Source organism: Scomber japonicus, chromosome 18, assembly GCF_027409825.1.
Source record: "Scomber japonicus isolate fScoJap1 chromosome 18, fScoJap1.pri, whole genome shotgun sequence".
Classification (NCBI taxonomy): domain Eukaryota; kingdom Metazoa; phylum Chordata; class Actinopteri; order Scombriformes; family Scombridae; genus Scomber; species Scomber japonicus.
In genome coordinates this window covers 27,628,750-27,652,776 of record NC_070595.1, presented here as the reverse complement: position 1 = coordinate 27,652,776, position 24,027 = coordinate 27,628,750, and the positions used below count along the sequence as shown (strand labels likewise).

Sequence of the window (24,027 nt, the reverse complement as noted above, 5' to 3'; positions counted from 1 at the left end):
TTTTCCTTCCTTCCTTCCCTCCCTCCTACCTTCCTTCCTTCCTCCCTCCCTCCCTCCCTCTTTCCCTCCTTCCTCCCTTCCTTCTGTCCTTCTTTCTTCCCTCCCTCCTTCCTTTCCTTCCTTCCCTCCCTCCCTCCTACCTTCCTTCCTCCCTCCCTCTTTCCCTCCTTCCTCCCTTCCTTTCTTCCTTCCCTCCCTCCCTCCTACCTTCCTTCTATCCTTTTTTTTCTCCCTCCCTCCTTCCTCCCTCCTTCCCTCCCTCCCTCCCTCCTTCCTCCCTCCTTCCCTCCCTCCCTCCTACCTTCCTTCTATCCTTTTTTTTCTCCCATCCTGACAAACGTTGTAGTTCCAATATGGTTTTAACCTCCGAGGCACCGTCTCTACTCTCTCCCATCTGTTTCCTCCGTCGTTGCTCCTACAATCATGTTCTGAGCATCTTCATCTTACTGCCCTTTCCTCCCCCGCCGCCCCCCCCCCCCCTGCTGCCTGTGTGTTCAGTGAATCAGTCGACTTGTTATTGCTATCGTAAGGTCTTGCACGTATCTCCCGGGCATTTATGGCCTATTTTGTACCATTTCTATTCCATACCACCATGGTCAAGTTACCCTCAAGTCTTTTATCATACGTGTCACAACCAAGGCAACGAATTGGTCCATAATATCCAGTATTCCATGCATCCTATATATCAGGGATGTCAAACATGCGGCCCGTGGGCCAGACCCGGCCCGCCAAGGCGTCCAAACCGGCCCACTTTCCCTCCTGTCATCTGTCCTTGTTTCCTTCCTCCCTTTCTTACTTCTTTCCTTCTTTGTTTCCTTCCCTCCGTCCTTCCTTCCTTCCTTCCACCTTTCCTTAATTGTCTTTTCCTTTCTTCCTTTCCTTCCTTCCTTCCTTCCTTCCTTCCTCCCTCCTTTCCTTCCTTGCTTCCGTCCTTTCTTCCTTCATCTTCTTTTCCTTTTTCCTTCCTTCCGTGCTTCCTTCCTTTCTTGTCCTCTTTTCCTTTCTTCCTTTCCTTCTTAATCCCTCTTCCTTCCTTCCTTCCTTTTTTCCTTCCTTCCCTCCTTTCTTTCCTTCCTATCACTTTTCCCTTATTTCCTTCCTTCCTTCCTTTTTGTCTTTCCTTCCTTCCCTCCTTTCTTTCCTTCCTATCACTTTTCCCTTCTTTCCTTCCTTGTTTCCTTCCTTCCTTCCATCTTTTTAATGATCCGGCCCACATGAGATCAAATTTGGCTGTATGTGGCCCTTGAACGACAATGAGTTTGACACCCCTGCTATATATGATGTAGTTTAGGTGGTATATTTCTTAGCATCATGCAGACAAAAAGCATTTTATTTTATTTTGCGTCATTAACCCTTAAACAGACAACGTGCAGACAGACTCTTTAACCTTCGTGTTGTCCTCCCGGGTCCTTCCTCTGTCCTTCCTTCCTTCCTTCATCTGTCCTTCCTCTGTCCTTCCTTCCTCTGTCCTTCCTTCCTTCCTCTGTCCTTCCTTCCTTCCTTCCTCTGTCCTTCCTTCCTTCCTTCCTTCCTTCCAACTGTCCTTCTTTCCTTCTCTGTTTCTTTCTTTCCTCTCTTTTCCCTCCCTCCCACCTTCCTTCCTTCCTCCTTTCCTTCCTTCCTTCCTTCCTTCCTTCCTTCCTTCCTTCCTTCCTTCCTTCTTTCCTTCCATCCGTCTTTCCTTCCTTCCTTCCTTCCTTCCTTCCTTCCTTCCTTCCTTCCTCTGTCCTTCCTTCCTTCCTTCATCTGTCCGTCCTTCCTTCCTTCCTTCCTTCCTTCCTCAGATCTAAGTTCAGCTGTTAGGGTAAATGTTCCCTCCTTCTGTCCTTTCTTCCTTCCTTCATCTGTCCTTCCTTTCTTCCTCCCTTCCTTCCCTTCCTCCCTCCTTCCTTCTTCCTCCCTTCCTTCCCTTCCTTCCTCCTTTCCTTCCTTCTTCCCTCCTTTCCTTCCTACCTTCCTTCCTTCCTCCCTCCTTCCTTTCCTTCCGTCTTCCTCCCTTGCTTCCCTTCCTTCCTCCTTTCCTTCCTTCGTCCCTCCTTTCCTTCCTTCCTTCTTTCCTTCCTTCCTTCCTTACTTTAGGTGCAAATGACATAACTAGTGAGGGCTGTTTAAGGGTTAAGGTGAAAGATTGTCCACGAATCTTAACAATCTTTTCTGAGTTTGTCATTTCTGTCATTGCTCTGAACATATGTGCAGACAATATTGTAGATTTTGAGCCATTTAACTCAAACATAATGTGTCTGTGGATTGAATACTTTTTTTTTTTTTGTCAGCACTAATGAAAAGCAAAGCAAATTAGTGGATCATTCGCTCTGCAGATGTGAGGAATCTCTTAATTTCTGTCAGACTGTCGGTTGGTTGGAAAAAAAAAAAGAAAAAAGAAAAAGAAAATTTGCTTGAGTCTGTACTTTATACATTCAAGGTCTCAAGTCAAGGGCTTAATTAAAATTAAATGATGCATGCAGTTGTAGAGGCCTTAAATTATTGCCATTTTTCTGCTGGTGAGCAAGCAGCCCAGCTCTGTTTCAATTGCTATAGAGTTGTCGTCTGCATTGCAGCTACACATGTTTCTGTTGTTATAGTCATATGTAATTAATTATGGTTGACATTTACTTACAAAGTCATGCATGCAAGTCAAAACACTGAAAAGGAAAGGGGGAATTATTTTAGTGTTTAAATGGGGAATGTAAAAGAAGCATCTCAATCAGTCTCAATCTGGTGCTGATGCTGGGGATTTGTGAGGGGGAAAAAATCATAGCTATGCTGCAGGTCGGACACAAGGCTGAAATTAATTTGATTTAAAAAAAAAAACAGCTAGACAGTGTCTCAGGCTTTTTTTTTCAGTTTCTTCCCAAAAGCAGTGACAATGGCTCTAACCAAAAAATATGTGGCCCCCAGTAATAAAGGACAAGTAAATGATTGATGGCCTGCAGTACCAGTATTTTGTGTTTGAAATCTGTTTGGAATAAAGATTAACATCAGACACAAATGGCTGGGGATCTTGGGACTGTGGGGATTGGGAATCATAATCCGTCTTTCTCTGTTTGATTGTGGGGGGGATTATCAGTGTCCAGGCTGGACCACTGCATGGAACCACCAAGGCACTTATGATTTTTCATTGCTGGACTCTCCCTCTTTGCGTGATCCCTTCTTGCCCTGAAGGTCTTTGACCATTAACCCTCTTAGTGTCTGACAAAATACCAGCCAACATCATTTACCCAACTGAACAGTGATTTAACAATTGTCCAGTGTATGACAGCTTGGCAGTCATGACTAAAGCAATCCCTAGGATATAAATTCAGCTACATTGGTGTCCAAAGGCTTGAGGACATCTGTGCCATTGCAGTGTTTGGCTGACCTATACAGAAAAGAACAGCAAAATATGTTGATTAATTACTTAAATGGGATAGATGCTCAGGGGTTGACTTATGTAGCCCAACTGTGATGGATGAAGAGCCTACACAACACATGGCTTTGGAGAAACGCTCACATATGTGGCGATTAATGAGACCGGTGGATTGGCTCATGAGCGCCGAGTGACGCAATCGAAGGCCAATTAAATGCCTTTCCATACTCTCTGCACTCTGTCATCCGCACAAATCCAAAACACTGGCCTTTATTGACTCTGAAAGTGATTGACAGCTACAGCCTGGGTTACCAGTTGGTGGCGGGTTTTCACCATTACTGAGATCATTCACCATATCTAAGCCTTATTAATCTCTTTATCCCAAATTACAACTTTGCAGCGTCACAGGAAGCGCCGGAAAAGTTGTAGAAAAGTTGTTTTATTTTGGTACTTTTTAAAAAGTATTTTCCTTCAATTAGAGAAGAGCTGACAGGAAATGAAGGGTTGAGATGCAACAAAAGCTCCCAGACTGGACTCTAACCTGTTTTTTAAAAAATAAATATGTTTTAAAACCTTTATTTAAAAGCCTGGGTGGTTTTGCTGAAAATGATTCTCTCTTTTCGAAGCACTTTCCTCCAGATTCACACCTGGAAATTGCTTGGAGGTGTTGTTTGTTTGTTTGCTGCCATGCAGAGAGGTTGCAAACAGAGAAGTAGGTTTAGAGAACAGGAGGCAGCAGGTTGTTGGGCCCTCTGGCTCTGAAGAAGTCGGTATCCTCTGAGTGTTTCCATGATTTGGGTCATGGTTAGTAATGAGACCAGTCTTTCCCCGTAATTGCAGAAGACTGGCAGGCCTCCAGGCCAACAAGAACCCCGCCAGACCAAAATAAATCTCTTTTTAATGCCAAAAATAAAGCCAAATATCCATTCATTTGGAAATCAATAGCGTTTGGGAGCTTCTCTGTGCAGAGTTATTCTGAAAAGTGCGTCAACCTGGGAAACTCTTTGTACCCTAGCTGCTTTTAAGGAATAAGGCTGTTCATAATGTGTGTGCATAGCAAGTAAGTTGTTGAGCAAGTGCAAGCGGCAGAAAAGTGATGGTGAATGTGAGCAGAGGTTAGCAGTAAGTTCTCATTCTGGCAGTAAGGGTACAGCACAGATTAAGTGTTTCCATAAATAAATACTGAAGATAACAAAAAGTCACATCTGTTGTTTTTTATCACGAAGAACTGAGGATGTGTTTGCATGATGATGAAATGCATTTTGTTATAGGAATGTAAAAGAACTAGATCCCTAATGATGGCAATTATCTATCACATTGACTTGAGTTGACACGAGGAAAGATTTATCTGAGCTGCTCATTTCAGCAAAGAAATCTTCTAGAAAATACTAGATTAGAAGGCTGCCTAGCTTTCAGCTCCTTTGCCTGACAGGTTAACTAGTATTTATTTATTCATTTTAACATCAGTGGATGGACTTAATCTTCAACTAATCATTACGTCTTGGTAGTGTTTGACTTTCGTGGCATCTCCAGTGAAGGACTTTATGTCAGAAGAAAGAAGAAAGTCCACACACTGTAACTCCCTTTGCTTATATAGGTTTAATGGGATAACCAGTATTTGCAAAGGGAGCTACAGTGTGCAGACTTTCTTCTTTCTTTTGTACTTCTGGTTCTTCGGTCCAGTACCTTTTTTGAAGGAATGTATTTCAGGAATCCCAACTTAACCATCAATGTTTTATAATATGACCGTATAATATTAGATTGAGGTCCTTTTTTAAATTGGGGTTAAAATGTCAAACTTCTATTGAACTAAGCACAGCACTTGATAAGTGAATTGTTTGTCCATCATTATTATATTATACGTTAGTGCTGGGCGGTATGACCAAAAATGTATATCAAGGTATTTTTCAAAATAAAAGCGGTTTCACGGTATATGACAGTATTTTTTTTCATGCATAATCAGGTGGTCACAACATCTTCTACTAGTTGAGAGAGGAAGTACTACTCTACTGCAGTAGCTTGACTTAGGATGGACTATTTTACTGTCATGATGAGTGAATATTAGTAATATCAGAGCTGCCAACACTTCCTGTTTCTCCCGTATTTTAGACTAATCTCCCGTGGCTCTCCAGTTTTGTCTTTTCTCCCGGGAATCTCCCGTAATCTACAGCCCCAACTTTATTTGTTAATAATAATAATAATAAGAGCACAATAACAAAGGTTTTATTTTGAAAAGCTTAGACAGGAAGCCACCGCAGCTGCGTTAGTTTGACAGAAGCTGAAACACACGGTGAAATGTTTTTAACTGTAAATAAAAGTGCAGAGTTTCCAGCCTGCGTCAGACGATGCTGAGTTTACTGACTAATTATTAAAAACCAGGAAGTGATGTGTGAACTGTCGTCATGGTAACTCGCTAGGCAGGCAAACATCTTCTGCTGTTTGTTGAACGGCAGGAAGTGCAACACTGAAAAAAGGTCCCAAACAGTGTGTAATGAAATACACCGGTATGACGGTACATTAGAAATTAACCTTCCTGTCGTCCTCCTGGGTCAAATTGACCCGTCTGTTTTGACTGTTCCTACCTTCCTTCCTTCCTTCCTTCCTTCCATCTGTCCTTCCTCTGTCCTTCTCTCTTTCTTTCCTTCTTTTCTCTTTCCTCCCTTCCTTCTTTCCTTCCTCCATCCCCCTTCCTTCCTTCCTTCCTTCTGTCCTTCCTCCCCCATACCTTCCTCTCTTTGTTCTTCTCTCTTTCCTCCATCCTCCCTTCCTTTCCTCCCTCCCTTCCTTCCCCCATCCCCCTTTCTTCCTTCTGTCGTTACTTCCTCTCTCTCTCCTTCCTTCCTTCCTTCCTCCCTGCCTTCTTTCCTTTACTCCCTCCCTCCCTCCTTTCCTTCCTTCTTCCTCCCTTCCTTCCTTGACTCCAACACAACAGGAGGGTTAATATCATATACTAGTATACGGTCCAGCACTATGATAAGTACAATGATAAGTAATTCTAAGTGGGTAGGACCTTACATGTGAGACAATAGTCAGTATTTTTCCTCAGTATTTGCTGATGCAGCTCAAGTCTGTACCTTTTAAAAAAAAGAGGTAATAGGACAGATCCCCATGTTTGTATCCATCACTGCCTTGGTCACCTTTGCAGTTTCTCATCTCAGACTCACCGTTTATTGCGTTTCACTGAAGTGTGTGATTGCAGTCAGCCAGGTGGTTGTTGCTGCTGAAAGTGTTGTCTCACACCGGAGAGAGGAGAAATGGGCGATTTTTTTTAAGAATGTCTTTGTTGTCAAAAAGTGAAATGCTCATAGTTGATGACTGTGCTGCTGTGGAGGAGCAGAAACCCATCAGCTTGCTGAAGAGGAGGGAATGGGAGGAAAAGCATCTCGCCAAAATTGATTCATGCCACTTTTCTCCTGATAGGATTTGTTTTAGTATATTGACACTTTTATTAAAGTGAGCATGAAACGTAAGCAGTTTCCGTGGAGATGAGGCAAAATGCAGACAAAAATCTGTATGTTGGCCTGGAGAACAAGAGTGAGATGAAATTGCTGGAACAGCCTCAACAAAGTATTAAATGAATAAATGCATTGGAGCCGAGTGTCATTCAATCTGTCTGCGTTATGAAAGTCTAGTATATTCATCTCTTGTACTGTTGTTGCTCGGCAGTTTTATTTCTTCGTCGACAATTCTGCACATTTCCAGCTGAGATTATACTAGAACTAAGGTTGTAGTATGTGATATATATATAAAGTAGGGCTGTCAAACGATTAATTTTCTTTAATCGAGATTAATCGCAGAATTTCCATAGTTATTTCCTTCCTCCCTTCCTTCTTTCGTCTGTCCTTCCTTCCTCTTTTCCTTTCTCCTTCCTTCTTCCACCCTTCCATCCTTCCATCCTTCCCTCCTTCTTCCTCCCTTCCATCCTTCCTTCCTTCCTACTTCCTCCCTTCCTTCCTTCCTTCCATCTGTCCTTCCTCCCTCCTTCTCTCTTTCTTTCCTTCCTCTCTCTTTCCTCCCTTCCTTCTTTCCTTCCTCCATCCCCCTTTCTTCCTTCCTTCTGTCCACCCTTCTTTTCTCCCTCCCTTCCTTCTTTCTTCTGTCCTTCCTTCCTCCCTTCCTTCTTTCGTCTGTCCTTCCTTCCTCTTTTCCTTTCTCCCTTTCTCCTTCCTTCCTTCCTTCCTTCTTCCTCCCTTCCATCCTTCCATCCTTCCCTCCTTCTACCTCCCTTCCATCCTTCCATCCTTCCCTCCTTCTTCCTCCCTTCCATCCTTCCCTCCTTCTTCCTCCCTTCCATCCTCCCTTCCTCCCTCCCTTCCTTCCTAATCACGATTAATGGCGTTTTGAATAGCATGTTTAAAATCCTGTTATTTTACATTTGAAGGCAGTTTTAAGCCCATAATGTAAAGCATTTCTTACCAGAGTGTCTTAACTGGGAATCAATCACGGCTCTGCTGCGACTCCCACACTCCAAAATGGTCCTTTGGTGGAGCTGAGGCTGGCTTGGCTGCACCTGGGTGTTTAGCGTGGAGGTGCTAACTCAAACTCCACGTACTCCGGTGGTAGTTAAACTCCGTTTGACACAGGTTGCATTTTACTTTTGACTTGTCAACTGAAGCGTCTGGAAGTGTTTTAACCCTCCTGTTGTCCTTGAGTCAAGGAAGGAAGGGAGGGAGGAAGAAGGGAGGAAAGGAGGAAAGGAAAGGAAAGAAGGGAGGAAGGAAGGAAGGAAAAAGGAGGGAGGGAGGAAGGAAAAAGGAGGGAGGGAGGAATGTAGGAGGGAAGGAAAGAAGGAAGGAAAGAAGAGGGAGGAAATTAAATGAAGGGAGGAAGGAAGGGAGGAAAGGAAAGAAGGAAGGGAGAAAGGAAAAGAGGAGGGAAGGAAAGAAGGAGGGAAGAAGGAAGGAAAGGAGAGAGAAAGGAAAGAAGGAAGGAAGGACGGAGGAAAGAAGGAGGGACGGAGGAAGGAAGGAAGGAAGGAAAGACGGGAATTAAACAAGCCGTTCAAAAGTTCAGTAGCTCTCTTACTTTCCATCAGCGCGGTAGGTTTACTGCAGGAGGCCACTTCAAAGCATAGCGCTACAGCTAGAGGAGCCGTCTACGGGAGGGAAGGAAAGGAAGGAAGGAAGGCAGGAATGAAGGAAGGAAGGGAGGGAAGAGAAGACAGTTGGAAGGAAGAGAAGAGAAGACCGGAGGGAAGGAAGGAAGGAAGGAAGGAAAAGAAGACAAGGAGGAAGGGAGAAAGAAAGGTAGGAAGGACAGACGGAAGGAAGGAAAAGAGGGATAAGAAAGAAAAGAAGACCGGAGGGAAAGAAGGAAGGAAGGAAGGAAGGAAGGAAGGACAGAAGGAAGGAAAAGAGGAAGAAGGTTTACTGCAGGAGGCCACTTCAAAGCATAGCGCTTCAGCTAGAGGAGCCGTCTACGGGTGAGGAGAAGGGACAAAAAGGCTTGCAACATTAAAATGCGATTAAAAAAAATTAACGCATTATAGATTATAGATTAATCTAATCACGATTAATTTTAGTTTATTGATTTAATTGTTGCATTTTTTTACGAAGGCTTTTCATTCGGTTTGCAGCTACGTTTTTTTATATCGTATCACATGAAGATCGGTGAATGTTTTCAATCATTTTTACACATCAGGAAGTCTGAAGTGCCAAACACATTTCCGTCAGCCATTATGTAAAATCTCTCTCTCAGCGCCCAACGGTAATGTGTCACAGTGCTCAACAGAAGCATGCAATGTGGGACGAGCCAAATGGATATTCTAGTTACACATTTTCTGTTTAGGATGAATCTAAATGTGTCGATGTTCCCCGCTGTTTCCTTCCCCTAGTCCTTACACTTCCTGGAGAGACGGTGTGCACGACTCAGGCACCAGAGAGAATGTTTTTTTCTCCACATAATCATAAAGCTGTGGGTCGTGTACCGGAGTCTCATCCATTACAGCAGCCACAAAATAAAATACCAGAGAAGGAGATGACGTGACTCGACTCTGCTTATACATTTGTTCTTATTGTTCCTCATACCTTCCTTCCTTCCTTCCTTCCTTCCTTCCTTCCTTCCTTCCTTCCTTCCTTCCTTCCTTACTTACTTACTTACTTACTTACTTACTTACTTACGTCCTCCATCCCCCTTCCTTCCTTCCATCTGTCCTTCCTCCCTCCTTCTCTCTTTCTTTCCTTCCTTCTTTCCTTCCTCCATCCCCCTTCCTTCCTTCCTTCCTTCCTTCCATCTGTCCTCCCTCCCTCCTTCTCCCTTTCTTTCCTTCCTCTGTCTTTCCTCCCTTCCTTCCTTCCTTCCTTCCTTCCATCTGTCCTTCCTCCCTCCTTCTCTTTCTTTCCTTCCTCTGTCTTTCCTCCCTCCCTCCCTCCGTCCTTCCTTCCTTCCTCCCTCCTTCTCTCTTTCTTTCCTTCCTTCTTTCCTTTCTCCGTCCCCCTTCGTTCCTTCCTCCATCCCCCTTCCTTCCTTCCTTCCTTCTATCTGTCCTCCCTCCCTCCTTCTCTCTTTCTTTCCTTTCTTCTTTCCTTCCTCTGTCCCCCTTCCTTCCTTCCTTCCATCTGTCCTCCCTTCCTCCTTCTCCCTTTCTTTCCTTCCTCTGTCTTTTCTCCCTTCCTTCCTTCCTTCCTTCTCTCTTTCTTTCCTTCCTTTCTTCCTTCCTTCTTCCTCCCTCCCTCCCTTCCTTCCTTCCTTCCTTCCTCCATCCCCCTTTCTTCCTTCCTTCTGTCCACCCTTCTTTTCTCCCTCCCTTCCTTCTTTCCTCTGTCCTTCCTTCCTCCCTTCCTTCTTTCCTCTGTCTTTCCCTCCTCCCTTCCTTCTTTCCTCTGTCCTTCCTTCCTCTTTTCCTTTCCTCCCTTTCTCCTTTCTTTCCTTCCTTCCTTCCTTCCTTCCTTCCTTCCTTCCTGTCTTCCTCCCTCCTTCTCTCTTTCTTTCCTTCCTTCTTTCCTTTCTCCGTCCCCCTTCCTTCCTTCCTCCATCCCCCTTCCTTCCTTCCTTCCATCTGTCCGTCCTCCCTCCTTCTCTCTTTCTTTCCTTCCTTCTTTCCTTCCTCCTTCCTTCCTTCCATGTGTCCTCCCTCCCTTCTTCTCTCTTTCCTCCCTTCCTTCTTTCCTTCCTCCATCCACCTTTCTTCCTTCCTTCTGTCCACCCTTCTTTCCTTCGTCTCTCTTTCCTCCCTTCCTTCTTTCCCTCCCTTCCTTCTTTCCTTCCTCCATCCGCCTTTCTTCCTTCCTTCTTCCTTCTTCCTCCCTCCTTCTCTCTTTCTTTCCTTCCTCTCTCTTTCCTCCCTTCCTTCTTTTCCTTCCTCTATTCTTCCTTCTGTCCACCCTTCTTTCCTCTGTCCTTCCTTCCTCTTTTCCATTCTCCCTTTCTCCCTTCCTTCCTTCCTTCCTTCCTCCCTCCTTCTCTCTTTCTTTCCTTCCTTCCTTCCTTCCTTCCTTCCTTCCTTCACTGTAGCACTGCTGTTTCTTTTTTAACTCACTCGCTCTGACTTCTTTTTTTTTTTCCTTTTCCAATTCTTTGCTTTTGCTCTTTTTAAAATCTTGTCATTTTCCTCTCTTGCCTGTGCGGGCGGCTCTAGTGCCCTTGCGATCTTTTTTTTTTTTCTTTTTCTACCAAGCTGTGGAACTGCACACTTCCTCCCTCTGATGTCTAGTTTATGACCCCAGTGTCTAGTTAATGGACTCTCTCTTGGCAGTTTTACATATCTGAGCCCATTAGGATTGACTTACGCATTACATTAGTGCTGGCCACTTTCCCAAATATACCGAGATTTTAAAGAAATCAACTTAAAAATGATGGCATGCCGTGATGAATGATGGGAAGTATGAGCAACGTGTAGTTAAATGAAATCACCGTCAGCCATCATTAACCAGCAATCATCGGTTTCATTGAGTTTTACTGAATGTATGATAACATATGATCCTTCCTTCCTTCCTTCCTTCCTTCCTTCCTTTCTTCCTTCCATCCTTCCTTCCTTTCTTCCTTCCTTCCTTCCTTCCTTCCTTCCTTCCTTCCTTCCTCCCTTACATCCTTCCTTCCTTCCTACTTCCTCCGTCCCTCCCTTCCTTCTTTCTTCCTCCCTTCCTTCCATCCTTTCTTCCTTCCTTCTTCCTCCCTTTCATCCATCCTTCCTTCCTTCTTCCTCCCTTCCATTCATCCTTTCTTCCTTCCTTCTTCCTCCCTTCCAAGAAGGAAGGAAGGAAAGGAAGGAGGGAGGAAGGAGGGAGGAAAGAAAGAGAGAAGGAGGGAATCAAGGAAAGGAGGGAGGGAGGAAAGGAGGGAGGAAAGAAGAAAGGAAGGAGGAAAGAAAGAGAGAAGGAGGGAATCAAGGAAAGGAGGGAAGGAAAGGAGGGAGGAAAGAAGAAAGGAAGGAGGAAAGAAAGAGAGCAGGAGGGAATTAAGGAAGGAAAGGAAGGAAGGAAGGCAGGAAGGAAGGAGGACAACTCCGGGGAAGAAGTTTAGCTTATTGAATGCATTAATAGTACATGAATGTTTTTAAAGAAATCAACTTAAAAATGATGGCATGCCGTGATGAATGATGGGAAGTATGAGCAACGTGTAGTTAAATGAAATCACCGTCAGCCATCATTAACCAGCAATCATCGGTTTCATTGAGTTTTACTGAATGTACGATAACATATGATCCTTCCTTCCTTCCTTCCTTCCTACTTCCTCCCTTCCTTCCATCCTTTCTTCCTCCCTCCCTCCCTTCCTTCTTTCTTCCTCCCTTCCATCCATCCTTTCTTCCTTCCTTCTTCCTCCCATCCATCCTTCCTTCCTTCCTTCTTCCTCCTTTCCAAGAAGGAAGGAAGGAAAGGAGGGAGGAAGGAAGGAGGGAGGAAAGAAAGAGAGAAGGAGGGAATCAAGGAAAGGAAGGAAAGAAAAGGAGGGAGGAAAGAAGAAAGGAAGGAGGAAAGAAAGAGAGAAGGAGGGAATTAAGGAAAGGAGGGAAGGAGGAAGAAAAGGAGGGAGGAAAGAAAGAGGGAAGGAGGGAAGGAGGAAGGAAAGGAAGGAAGGAAGGCAGGAAGGAAGGAGGACAACTCCGGGGAGTTTACTGAATGTATGATAACATATGTACTATTACATATTACTATAATATAGTAATCTTATCTTTTGTGTTGAATCTAGTAGTATTTCTGTTTCCTGTTCCTGTGTTGTTGAACATCTGTGAAAGGAAAACACTTGCTCTCTTATTATGAGGGACGTTTCCTGGCGATATATGAAAACCAGCTTGACATTATTTTCCTTCCATCCTTCCTTCCTTCCTCCCTTCCATCCATCCTTCCTTCCTTCCTTCCTTCTTCCTTCCTTCCTTCCTTCTTCCTCCCTTCCATCCTTCCTCCCTTCCATCCTTCCTTCCTTCTTTCTTCCTCCCTTCCATCCATCCTTTCTTCCTTCCTTCTTCCTCACTTCCAACCTACCTTCCTTCCTTCCTTCCTTCCTTCCTTCCTTCCTCCCTTCCATCCTTCCTTCCTTCCTTCTTCCTCCCTTCCATCCATCCAGGAAGGAGGGAGAAAAGAAAGAGAGAAGGAGGGAATGAAGGAAAGGAGGGAGGAAGGAAAGGAGGGAATTAAGGAAAGGAGGGAATTAAGGAAAGGAGGGAAGGAAGTAGGGAGGAAGGAAAGGAGGGAGGAAAGAAAGAGGGAAGGAGGAAGGGAAGGATGGAACGAAGGAAGGAGTTTTTTTTCTTCTTTAAATCGGGTAATAAAAGAGCAATTTTGATAAGGTATTAAAAAATTGTGTTTCAGACTTACAAGTATTAAAAAATAAACCCCCATTGAACATCATGCTGTAGATTCCAAAGACAGAAACCAAAGGTGCTGAGACAGGGACGAGCCTTTCAGGGCTGAACTCCTGCTGTCTGTCAGGCAGCTGCCATTAATTTTACTTTCTTATTCAGACACATATCTCTCTTCATAATGGTTCATTCATTACCTCCAATGGATGTTGCAGATTTATGTTTTTGGCTCGACCCGAGCTTTGACTGCACTTTGCCAAGAAGACAGCTGGTAATACTTAAATATATAGACACATAGGCATCATCATTATTCAGTATAGAATAAAAAGGTTATTATTTTTTTCCCCACTCTCTCACACCCACAGATACCCCAGCTGTCCATCTGTATGTTTTCTAAATAATAGCTGACCCTAGCATGATATTAGAGCTGAGCTGGTTACCATGACGACAGCCTTCCTTCCTTCCTTCCTTCCTTCCTTTCTTTCTTCCTTCCTCTTTTAGTCCTTACTCCTTCCTTTCCTTCTTCCTTCCTTCCTTCCTTCCTCCCTCCCTCCCTCCCTCCTTACTCCTTTCTTTCCTTCCTTCCTTCCTCCCTCCCTCTCTACTCCTTTCCTTCCTTCCTTCCTTCCTTCCTTCCTTCCTTCCTTCCTCTTTTAGTCCTTACTCCTTCCCTTCCTTCTTCCTTCCTTCCTTCCTCCCTCCCTCCTTACTCCTTTCTTTCCTTCCTCCCTTTTACTTCCTCCCTTCCTTCTCTCCTTACTTCCTTCCTCTTTTCCTCCTTACTCCTTTCTTTCCTTCCTCCTGTCCTTCCTTCTGTCCTTCCTCCTGTCCTTCCTTCTGACCTGAGGACATAATAGCTGACTCTAGCATGTTTCCTCATTCACTAGTTCAAACATAGGAAACACTTTTTAGGGGACCAGTGGGTGAGTTTGGATAGTAATTGCTTCGTACCACCATTGCCTGGTTAATTATGAATGCCTAAAGAAATCTTGCTCCCATAGTTACTCATCCAAACTTAGTTTAGAGTCATATGGGTTAGGGCTGCTCGATTATGGAAAAAATCATAATCACGATTATTTGAGTCAAAATTGAAATCACGATTATTAAAACCTTTTTTTTTTTTTACTTTAGAAACATGCTGCATTTATTGTACATTCGGCTTTATTCAGCACTCTTCCTTCCTTCCTTCCTTGCTTCCTTCGTTCCATCTGTTTTTCCTACCTTTCTTCCCTCCTTCCTTTTGCCTGTCTTTCCTTCCTTCCCTTCTTATATCCTTCCTTCCTTCCTTCCTTCCCCCCCCTCGGCTGGCCAGAACCGGCCCGCCGAAGGGTGCAATCCGACCCACTTTCCTTCCTGTGTTCTTTTCCTTCCTTCCATCTGTCCTTCCTTCCTTCCTTTCATCCTTTCTTTGTTCCTTCCTTCCTTTCTTCCTTCCATCTGTCCTTCCTTCCTTCCTTCCTTCCTTTTATCCTTTCTTTGTCTGTCCTTCCTCCATTTCTTCTTTCCGTCCATCCCTCCATCTGTCCTTCCTTCCTTCCTTCCTTCCTTCCTTCCGTCTGTCCTTCCTCCATTTCTTCCTTCCGTCCTTCCTTCCATCTGTCCTTCCTTCCTTCCTTCCTTCCTTCCTTCCTTCCTTCCTTCCTTCCTTCCTTCCTTTCTTCCATCTGTCCTTCCTTCCTTCCTTCCTTCCATCTGTCTTTCCTACCTTTCTTCCCTCCTTCCTTTTGCCTGTCTTTCCTTCCTTCCCTTCTTATCTCCTTCCTTCCATCTGTCCTTCCTTCCTCTCTCCCTCTCTTTCTCCCTCCTTCCTTCCTTCCTTCCTTCCTTCAGAGATCACATGCCACTCAAACTGTGCAGTCAGACCTGAGAGAGCCAGAGAGAGAATGGGGACAACTGTCCTTCCTTCCTCCCTTTCTTCCTTCTGTCCTTCCTTCCATCTGTCTTTCCTACCTTCCTTCCCTCCTTCCTTTTGCCTGTCTTTCCTTCCTTCCATCTGTCCTTCCTTCCTCTCTCCCTCCTTCCTTCCTTCCTTGCTTCCTTCCATCCATCTGTTTTTCCTACCTTTCTTCCCTCCTTCCTTTTGCCTCTCTTTCCTTCCTTCCCTTCTTATTTCCTTCCTTCCTCTCTCCGTCTCTTTTCCCTCCGTCCTTCCTTCCTTCCTTCCTTCCTTCCTTCCTTCCTTCCTTCCTTCATCATCCTTCCTTCCTTCCTTCCATCTGTCTTGCCTACCTTTCTTCCCTCCTTCCTTTTACCTGTCTTTCCTTCCTTCCATCTGTCCTTCCTTCCTCTCTCCCTCTCTTTCTCCCTCCTTCCTTCCTTCCTTCCTTCAGACATCACATGCCACTCAAACTGTGCAGTCAGACCTGAGAGAGCCAGAGAGAGAGAATGGGGACAGAGGGAAGAAATGGATGAAGGGGGGGAATAAGTTTTCAGGAGGAGGAGTGAAGGGAACTGGTGGAATTGGAGCTACGGTAGCTGAGCCACTGCCTCTGATTGCAGCTCGTGATAAAGCAAGTATCTGATAGGCAATCACAGTTTTGTGGCCTGAGAGGATTTGAAATTTTTTTTGGTGGACTATGGATTGGTCCACCTGTTCATCTATTCAGCTTTCTTTGAAACCGCTGATGGGATTTTGAGAGTGCTCGGAGAACGATGCATCTATGGTATTATCAAAATTACGCCTCAGGGAAGCATCACAATTACAAATCAAACTTGAAACTGTGTCAACTTAGGACGCTGAAACTGGATAACGGCACAATGTCAAGTCTGCTCTGTGTGAAAAGGCAAGGCAGTTTTATTTATATAGCGCATTACATACACAATGGCAACTCTATGTGCTTTACATAAAACAGAAAAACATGTAATTTGAGAAACTTAAAACATACAATTAACCCCCAGCCCCCCCCCCCCCCATAATAAAAACAAAGTACAGAAAAATAGAAAGACATAAATAAAATGATTGCAGCATAAAATAATAAATTAGCTTTAAAATCATTAAAAGGACATAGAGTGCAAATGAAAGATTAAAATGTAAAGTGCTTTAAAAAGAGCTCAATCATAAGCACAGGAGAAGAAAAGTGTTTTTAACCTGGATTTAAAAGTGTTCACAGTTCTGCTGGTAGTTTGTTCCAGTTGTGTAAAAGCTGCTTCACCATGTTTAGTTTGAACTCTGGGCTCAACTATCTGACCTGAGTCAGTAGATCTCAGAGCTCTGGGCTCAACTATCTGACCTGAGTCAGTAGATCTCAGAGCTCTGGGCTCAACTATCTGACCTGAGTCAGTAGATCTCAGAGCTCTGGGCTCAACTATCTGACCTGAGTCAGTAGATCTCAGAGCTCTGGGCTCAACTATCTGACCTGAGTCAGTAGATCTCAGAGCTCTACTGGGTTTATATTCTACTAACATGTCATTCATGTATTCTGGACCTAAACCATTCAGTGATTTGTAGACCAGTAGCAGAACTTTAAAATCTATTCTCTAGCTGACTGGGAGCCAGTGTAAAGACTTTAGAACTGACTGGGAGCCAGTGTAAAGACTTTAGAGCTGACTGGGAGCCAGTGTAAAGACTTTAGAGCTGACTGGGAGTCAGTGTAAAGACTTTAGAACTGACTGGGAACCAGTGTAAAGACTTTAGAGCTGACTGGGAGCCAGTGTAAAGACTTTAGAGCTGACTGGGAGCCAGTGTAAAGACTTTAGACCTGACTGGGAGTCAGTGTAAAGACTTTAGAACTGACTGGGAGCCAGTGTAAAGACTTTAGAAGTGACTGGGAGCCAGTGTAAAGACTTTAGAGCTGACTGGGAGCCAGTGTAAAGACTTTAGAGCTGACTGGGAGCCAGTGTAAAGACTTTAGAGCTGACTGGGAGCCAGTGTAAAGACTTTAGAAGTGACTGGGAGCCAGTGTAAAGACTTTAGAGCTGACTGGGAGCCAGTGTAAAGACTTTAGAGCTGACTGGGAGCCAGTGTAAAGACTTTAGACCTGACTGGGAGTCAGTGTAAAGACTTTAGAACTGACTGGGAGCCAGTGTAAAGACTTGAGAGCTGACTGGGAGCCAGTGTAAAGACTTTAGAACTGACTGGGAGCCAGTGTAAAGACTTTAGAACTGACTGGGAGCCAGTGTAAAGACTTTAGAACTGACTGGGAGCCAGTGTAAAGACTTTAGAACTGACTGGGAGCCAGTGTAAAGACTTTAGAACTGACTGGGAGCCAGTGTAAAGACTTTAGAACTGACTGGGAGCCAGTGTAAAGACTTTAAAGCTGACTGGGAGCCAGTGTAAAGACTTTAAAGCTGACTGGGAGCCAGTGTAAAGACTTTAGAACTGACTGGGAGCCAGTGTAAAGACTTTAAAGCTGACTGGGAGCCAGTGTAAAGACTTTAAAGCTGACTGGGAGCCAGTGTAAAGACTTAAAGCTGACTGGGAGCCAGTGTAAAGACTTGAGAGCTGACTGGGAGCCAGTGTAAAGACTTTAGAGCTGACTGGGAGCCAGTGTAAAGACTTTAGAGCTGACTGGGAGCCAGTGTAAAGACTTTAGAGCTGACTGGGAGCCAGTGTAAAGACTTTAGAGCTGACTGGGAGCCAGTGTAAAGACTTTAGACCTGACTGGGAGTCAGTGGTAAAGACTTTAGAACTGACTGGGAGCCAGTGTAAAAGACTTTAGACCTGACTGGGAGCCAGTGTAAAGACTTTAGAACTGACTGGGAGCCAGTGTAAAGACTTTAGAGCTGACTGGGAGCCAGTGTAAAGACTTTAGAGCTGACTGGGAGCCAGTGTAAAGACTTTAGAACTGGAGTAATGTGCTCTGATCTCTTTGTTCTGGTTAAAACTCGAGCTGCAGCGTTCTGAAAAGAGCCTGATTATAACTTTTGTTGTAATTTTGTAAGATTGATTGATTGGTGTCAAAGGCAAAGGAGCGTTTTTTTTTTTAACCAATTAATTATCATTTAGTGCAGTGTTTTCTTTTCTCTTGAGTAAGAAGTAGACATTCCTACATTAATTAAAATATTCCACTCTTCCTCTTTGTTCCCTCCTGCAGAGCGTGTTCAACTCTCATGTTGGGGCCTTTCACCTTCTTCAACGCTCAGAGACCAAATATCTTCAGATTCTCACCTCGCTCATGCGCTGGATCGGTAAGAATACTCTATTCAACTTTACTCTCTAACGCTGATTAAGCTTTGTGTCGTCCTCCTGGGTCAAACTGACCCCATCTGTTTTGACTGTGCCTTCTTTCTTTCCTTCCTTCCTTCCTTCCTTCCTTCTTTCCTTCCTTCCTTCCTCCCTCCCTCCTATCTTCCTTCCTCTCCCTCCTTTCTCCCTCCCTCCTTTCCTTCCTTCCCTCCTTCCTCCCTCCGTCCTTTCCTTCCTTCCTTCCTCCCTCCGTCCTTTCCTTCCTTCCCACCCTCCTTCCTTCTTTCCCCCCCTCCACCTACCTTCCTTCTCTCCCGAGATCCACTTACAACATTCACCCTTCCTTCCCTCCTTCCTTCCTTCTTCCTCCCTCCCTCCTACCTTCCTTTCTTTCCTCCCTCCCTCCCACCTTCCTTCCTTCCCTCCTTCCTCCTCCCTCTCTCCCTCCTTCCTTCCTTCCCACCCTCCTTCCTTCCTTTCCTCCCTCCCTCCTACCTTCCTTCTCTACTCACGTCCTTCCCCTCCCTTCTTCCTTCTTTCCTCCCTCCCTCCTACCTTCCTTCCTTCCTTCCTTTCCTTTCCCTCCTCCCTCCTTCCTTCTTTCCTACCTCCCTTCCTTCCTCCTTCCTTCCTTCCTCCTTCCTTCGTCCCTCCTTTCCTTCCGTCTTCTTCTTCCTTACCTCCTTCCTTGACTCGAGGAAGACAGGAGGGTTAATACTGTTATGTTTAAGATTTTAACCTCTTCAAACTGAGCTACCGTTCTCAACCCTTGCTTCCTTCGAGCCCTCACATCCCACCTCCACTTCCCCCCCCCCCAACCCCCCCCCCCCCCCACACACACATATTTCCATTTTCTCTGTGTCTCCCCCCATTTCTCTCATCCCTCCTGCTCCTGCGCTCGCCTCTGTGTGGCTGAGGTGTGCTCAGGTCCGTCCATCATGGTTCGGTCCTGCTCTGTGTCTTTGATTCCCATCTCCTCTCATTCCTCAGCCTGACAGGCTCGACAGCCCGTCTCAAGCTTGATTGGACCGTCACTCACCGCGGCGACGGACGAAAATAAACCGCCCGTCCGGGGCCGCCCCGCAGTTAAAATCACAACACCACTGAATCATGGCACCTCCACCCCCCCACCCCCACCCCCACCTCCCTGCTAACTCGCATAAACAACACACAAAACACAACTCCCTCTACCTTCCTTATTTCCTCTATCATTCCTCCCTTCCTTCCTCCCTCTTTTCCTCTCTTCCTTCCTTCCTTCCTTCCTTCTGTCCTTCCTTCCTTCCTTCTGTCCTTCCTTCCTCCCTCCTTCTCTCTTTCATTCCTCCCTCCCATCTTTCCTCTGTCCTTCTTTCCTTCCTTCCTCCCTTCCTCTTTTCCTTTCTCCCTCCCTCCTTTTCTTCCCTTCCTTCCTTCCTTCTGTCCTTCCTTCCTCCCTCCTTTTCTTCCTTCCTTCCTTCCTTCCTTCCTTCCTCCCTCCTTTTTTCCTTCCTCCCCCCTTTCTCTCTTTCATTCCTCCCTCCTACCTTCTTTATTTCCTCCATCAGTCCTCCCTTCCTTCCTTCCTTCCTCCCTCCTTCCTTCCTAAACGCCCGTCCGGGGGCCCCCGCAGTTAAAATCACAACACCACTGAATCATGGCGCCTCCATACCCACCCACCCCCACCCCCCCGCTGAGCTCGCATAAACAACACACAAAACACAGCAGCAGCAGCTTCCACACACTGTCCACTATCTGGCTGGCTGGCTAAATACCACAGGGGGGTTTTAGCCGCACCTTTCACTCTTCCTCTTCTTGGTCTTCGCCGTCCCTCGGCTCTCCCCACGGACCCTCCCCCACCCCCCCCTCCACCCCCCCCCGGCTCTCTCTCTCTGTACAGTAATTGATTGGTCGTGTCACTTTTGCAGAGGCTCTTTATAGCACACAGGCTAATGATATAAAATGGGCTTCAGCAGGAGCTCTGTGTTTCCTCTGTGTATTTAGGCACAAACACGAGGAGAAGAAATGCTGAGAGATTCAACAGTTTAACCCTTCGTGTCGTCCTCCCCGGGTCAAATTGACCCCATCTTCTTTCCTCCCTTCCTCCCTTCCTTCCTTCCTTTCGTCTGTACTTCCTCCACCCCTCCTTTCTTCCCTCCGTCTTTCCTTCCTTCCCTCCTTCCTCAGTCTCTCCTCTCTTTCTTTCCTCTGTCCTTATTTCCTGCCTTCCTCCCTTTCTTCTTTCCTCTGTCCTTCCTTCTTTCTTTCCTCCCTCCCTCCATCCGTCCTCCCTCCTTTCCCTGCCTTCCTTCTTCCTTCCTTCTTTCCTTACTCCCTTCCTCCTTCTCTCTTTCATTCCTCCCCCCTACCTTCCTCCCACCCATCTTTCCTCTGTCCTTTCCTTCCTTCCTCCCTTCCTCTTTTCCTTTCTCCCTCCCTCCTACCTTCCTTATTTCCCCCATCATTCCTTCCTTCCTTTCCTTCCTTCCTTCCTTCCTTCCTTCCTTCCTTCCTTCCTTCCTCCCCTCCCTCCTTCTTCTCCTTCCTCCCTCCCTCTTCCTCCCTCCTGTCCTCCCTCCTTTCCTCCCTTCCTTCCTTCCTTTCTTCCTTCCTTCTGTCCTTCCTTCCTCCCTCCCTCCTTCTTTCCTTCCTCCCTCCCTCCTTCTCTCTTTCATTCCTCCACCCTACCTTCCTCCCTCCCATCTTTCCTCTGTCCTTCTCTTCCTTCCTCTTTTCCTTTCTCCCTCCCCTCCTACTTTCCTTATTTCCTTCCTTCCTCCCCTCCTCTTTTCTTTTCTCCCTCCCTCCCTCCTACCTTCCTTATTTCCCCCATCATTCCTTCCTCCCTTTCCTTTCCCCCCATCCTTCCTTCCTTCCTCCCTTCCTTTCCCCCCCCTTCCTTCCTCCTTCCTTTACTTTAAGACAACAGGAGGGTTAATCTACTCATTTTTGTATCTGGGGTCCATTTTCTTTGACACTGAACAGTATACAGACTTAATCCCCCCTCCTCCCCCCCCTCCCCCCTACCCCCCCCACACCCCCGCTCTGTTCCTGACCATTACTCACCGCTCCCAGGTGCAGCTGCAGTCACCTGTTGCAGGGGGGACTCGCTGTGTTGAATGTCAGGGTTAGCAGCTGGCCTGTGCGTTCGGGGGCTCTGCTTCGTGCCCTCGACTCAGGGCCTTCACACGGTTGTTGCCACTCAGCTGTAGTCACCTCCTCGTCCAGTGAGCCCTGTTTCTGGTTTTATACACTAAACATGAGCGATGGTGTGACTTCCCGCTGCTGTGCTGCCTGTAACACGCTGTGATTTTCAATAGAGAAGCCATTAGCCCGGGTCAGTGTGACACTTTTGTCACCAAGAACTCCTCACTGTAAATCCTTTGGTTCCTTCCATTCCTTTCTTCCTTCCTTCTGTCCTTCCTTCCTTCTTCCTCCCTCCCTTCCTTCCTCCCTCCTTTCTTCTCCTCACTGTAATCATTTGGTTCCTTCCATTCCTTTCTTCCTTCCTTCTGTCCTTCCTTCCTTCTTCCTCCCTCCCTTCCTTCCTCCCTCCTTTCTTCTCCTCACTGTAATCATTTGGTTCCTTCCATTCCTTTCTTCCTTCCTTCTGTCCTTCCTTCCGTCCTTCTTCCTCCCTCCCTTCCTTCCTCCCTCCTTCCTTCTCCTCACTGTAATCATTTGGTTCCTTCCATTCCTTTCTTCCTTCCTTCTGTCCTTCCTTCCTTCCTTCTTCCTTCCTTCCTTCCTTCCCTTCCTCCCTCCTGTACAGCCAGCTAACATTAGTAGTGGTTGTAAGATTCAGAGTAGTTTATTGGCAATTTACTGTATATTTAAAATACATTATACTTAGTGGTAAGCCTGTGACTGCACAATAATATTCTGCAATTATCAACCACATATATTACAAAAAAACCTTCTTAAACAGACAATATGATTAAAAATATGTATGTTTTTAAGTCTTTGTAGTGTCATTTCCTTGCACATGTGTGAATAGAGGAGGAGGAAAGAAGGAAGGTAGGGGGGAGGAAAGAAAGAGAGAAGGAGGGAGGGAGGAAGGGAAGAAAGAAGGAAGTAAAGGAAGAAGAAAGGGGGATGGAGGAAGGAAAAAAGGAAGGAGGTGAGAAGGAGGGAGGGAGGAAGGACAGATGGAAGGAAGGAAGGACTGAGGAAGGAAAGGAGGGAGGGAGAAGAACAGACGGAAGGAAGGAAAGGAAGGAAGGAAAGAAGGAAGGGAGGAGAGAAGGAGGGAGGGAGGAAGGACAGAAGGAAGGAAGGACTGAGGAAGGAAAGAAGGAAGGGAGGAGAGAAGGAGGGAGGGAGGAAGAACAGATGGAAGGAAGGAAAGGAAAGAAGGAAGGGAGGAGAGAAGGAGGGAGGGAGGAAGAACAGATTGAAGGAAGGAAAGGAAAGAAGGAAGGGAGGAGAGAAGGAGGGAGGGAGGAAGAACAGACGGAAGGAAGGAAAGGAAGGAAGGACGGAGGAAATAAGGAACGAGGGAGGGAGAAAGGAAAAGAGGAAGGGTAGAAAGAAGGCAGGGATGAAGGAAAGGAAGGAAGGAAGGAAGAGAAGAGCAGAGAGCTGCTTAATTGATATTGAGTGGTATGAGAGAAGGGGAATAAGTTAACAACCCCCCTCCTCACTCTGTAAACAAGTATTAATCACGTCCATTCCTCTCCCCTGGGATACACACATATCTGTTTGTTGGATCTTACTGTCTATATTAACTGTTGTATCAGTAGCATATGGATCCTCCTCTTCCCCAAGAGCAGCATCCAAGAGAATAGATGTTAACCCTTTATAGGACACTCATTGAAAGGAAGGAAGGAAGGACGGAGGAAAGAAGGAAGGAAGGAAGGTAGGGGGGAGGAAAAAAAGAGAGAAGGAGGGAGGGAGGAAGGGAAGAAAGAAGGAAGTAAAGGAAGAAGAAAGGAAGGATGGAGGAAGGAAAAAAGGAAGGGAGGAGAGAAGGAGGGAGGGAGGAAGGACAGATGGAAGGAAGGAAGGAAGGACTGAGGAAGGAAAGAAGGAAGGGAGGAGAGAAGGAGGGAGGGAGGAAGAACAGACGGAAGGAGGAGAGAAGGAGGGAGGAGGAAGAACAGATGGAAGGAAGGAAAGGAAAGAAGGAAGGAAGGAGAGAAGGAGGGAGGGAGGAAGAACAGATGGAAGGAAGGAAAGGAAAGAAGGAAGGGAGGAGAGAAGGAGGGAGGAGGAAGGACAGATGGAAGGAAGGAAAGGAAGGAAGGACGGAGGAAATAAGGAACGAGGGAGGGAGAAAGGAAAGAGGAAGGGAAGAAAGAAGGCAGGGATGAAGGGAAGGAAGGAAGGAAGGATATTTTGGGATATTTACAGAAGTTACCAATTATAATTATTTGCCCAATAAAGGGGTTAAATATTTTTGTGCAGTGCTCCTTGTTGAAAAAGTCATCCTGCCACTGGTTCGATTATATTTTCCTTGATTTTACTCTCTGAAGCATTTTGTCTAAGTGTTTCATTTAATAGCTTACAAGAACAGCTCTATACACTAAGACTAAGACTAAATGAGACCTATAAAAAAAAGTATGCAGCCCCCTTGGAAGTGTAAGTGTTTTGTTTGGACTGAATCAAAGTAGATTTTAAGTAGTTTTTTTTTTTTACTTCACTTTCTGTTGAACAGTGTAAAAAGCCAAATTAAAAGCTACCTTTGATGCTTTTTTTTTTAACGAGGAATGATCCACTGATTTACTTTCCTGCATTAAAAACCCTTTTAAATCGGCTGCAATCGGGATTTCTTAATACTTACATCCCAGTTTTATCTGTCGTGATGAACCTACAGAGAATTATCAGTGACTCTGCAACTCCCCT

The 24,027-nt window shown here is 45.6% G+C and overlaps 2 protein-coding genes across 2 annotated transcripts in view; one reads left to right on the top strand and one right to left on the bottom strand.

The window, feature by feature from the left end:
* Nucleotides 1–6,668, bottom strand: part of LOC128378601 (pentraxin fusion protein-like) — a 106,959-nt gene extending 100,291 nt beyond the window's left edge. The window contains exon 1 of the mRNA XM_053338170.1: nucleotides 6,663–6,668. The gene's annotated coding sequence lies outside the window, so the exon portion shown is untranslated. The remainder of the gene's footprint in view (nucleotides 1–6,662) is intronic.
* tmem104 (transmembrane protein 104) overlaps nucleotides 1–24,027 on the top strand; it is a 98,222-nt gene that overhangs the window by 59,219 nt on the left and 14,976 nt on the right. The window contains exon 9 of the mRNA XM_053338951.1: nucleotides 18,116–18,209. Coding sequence (XP_053194926.1) covers nucleotides 18,116–18,209 — 94 coding nt within the window. The remainder of the gene's footprint in view (nucleotides 1–18,115; nucleotides 18,210–24,027) is intronic.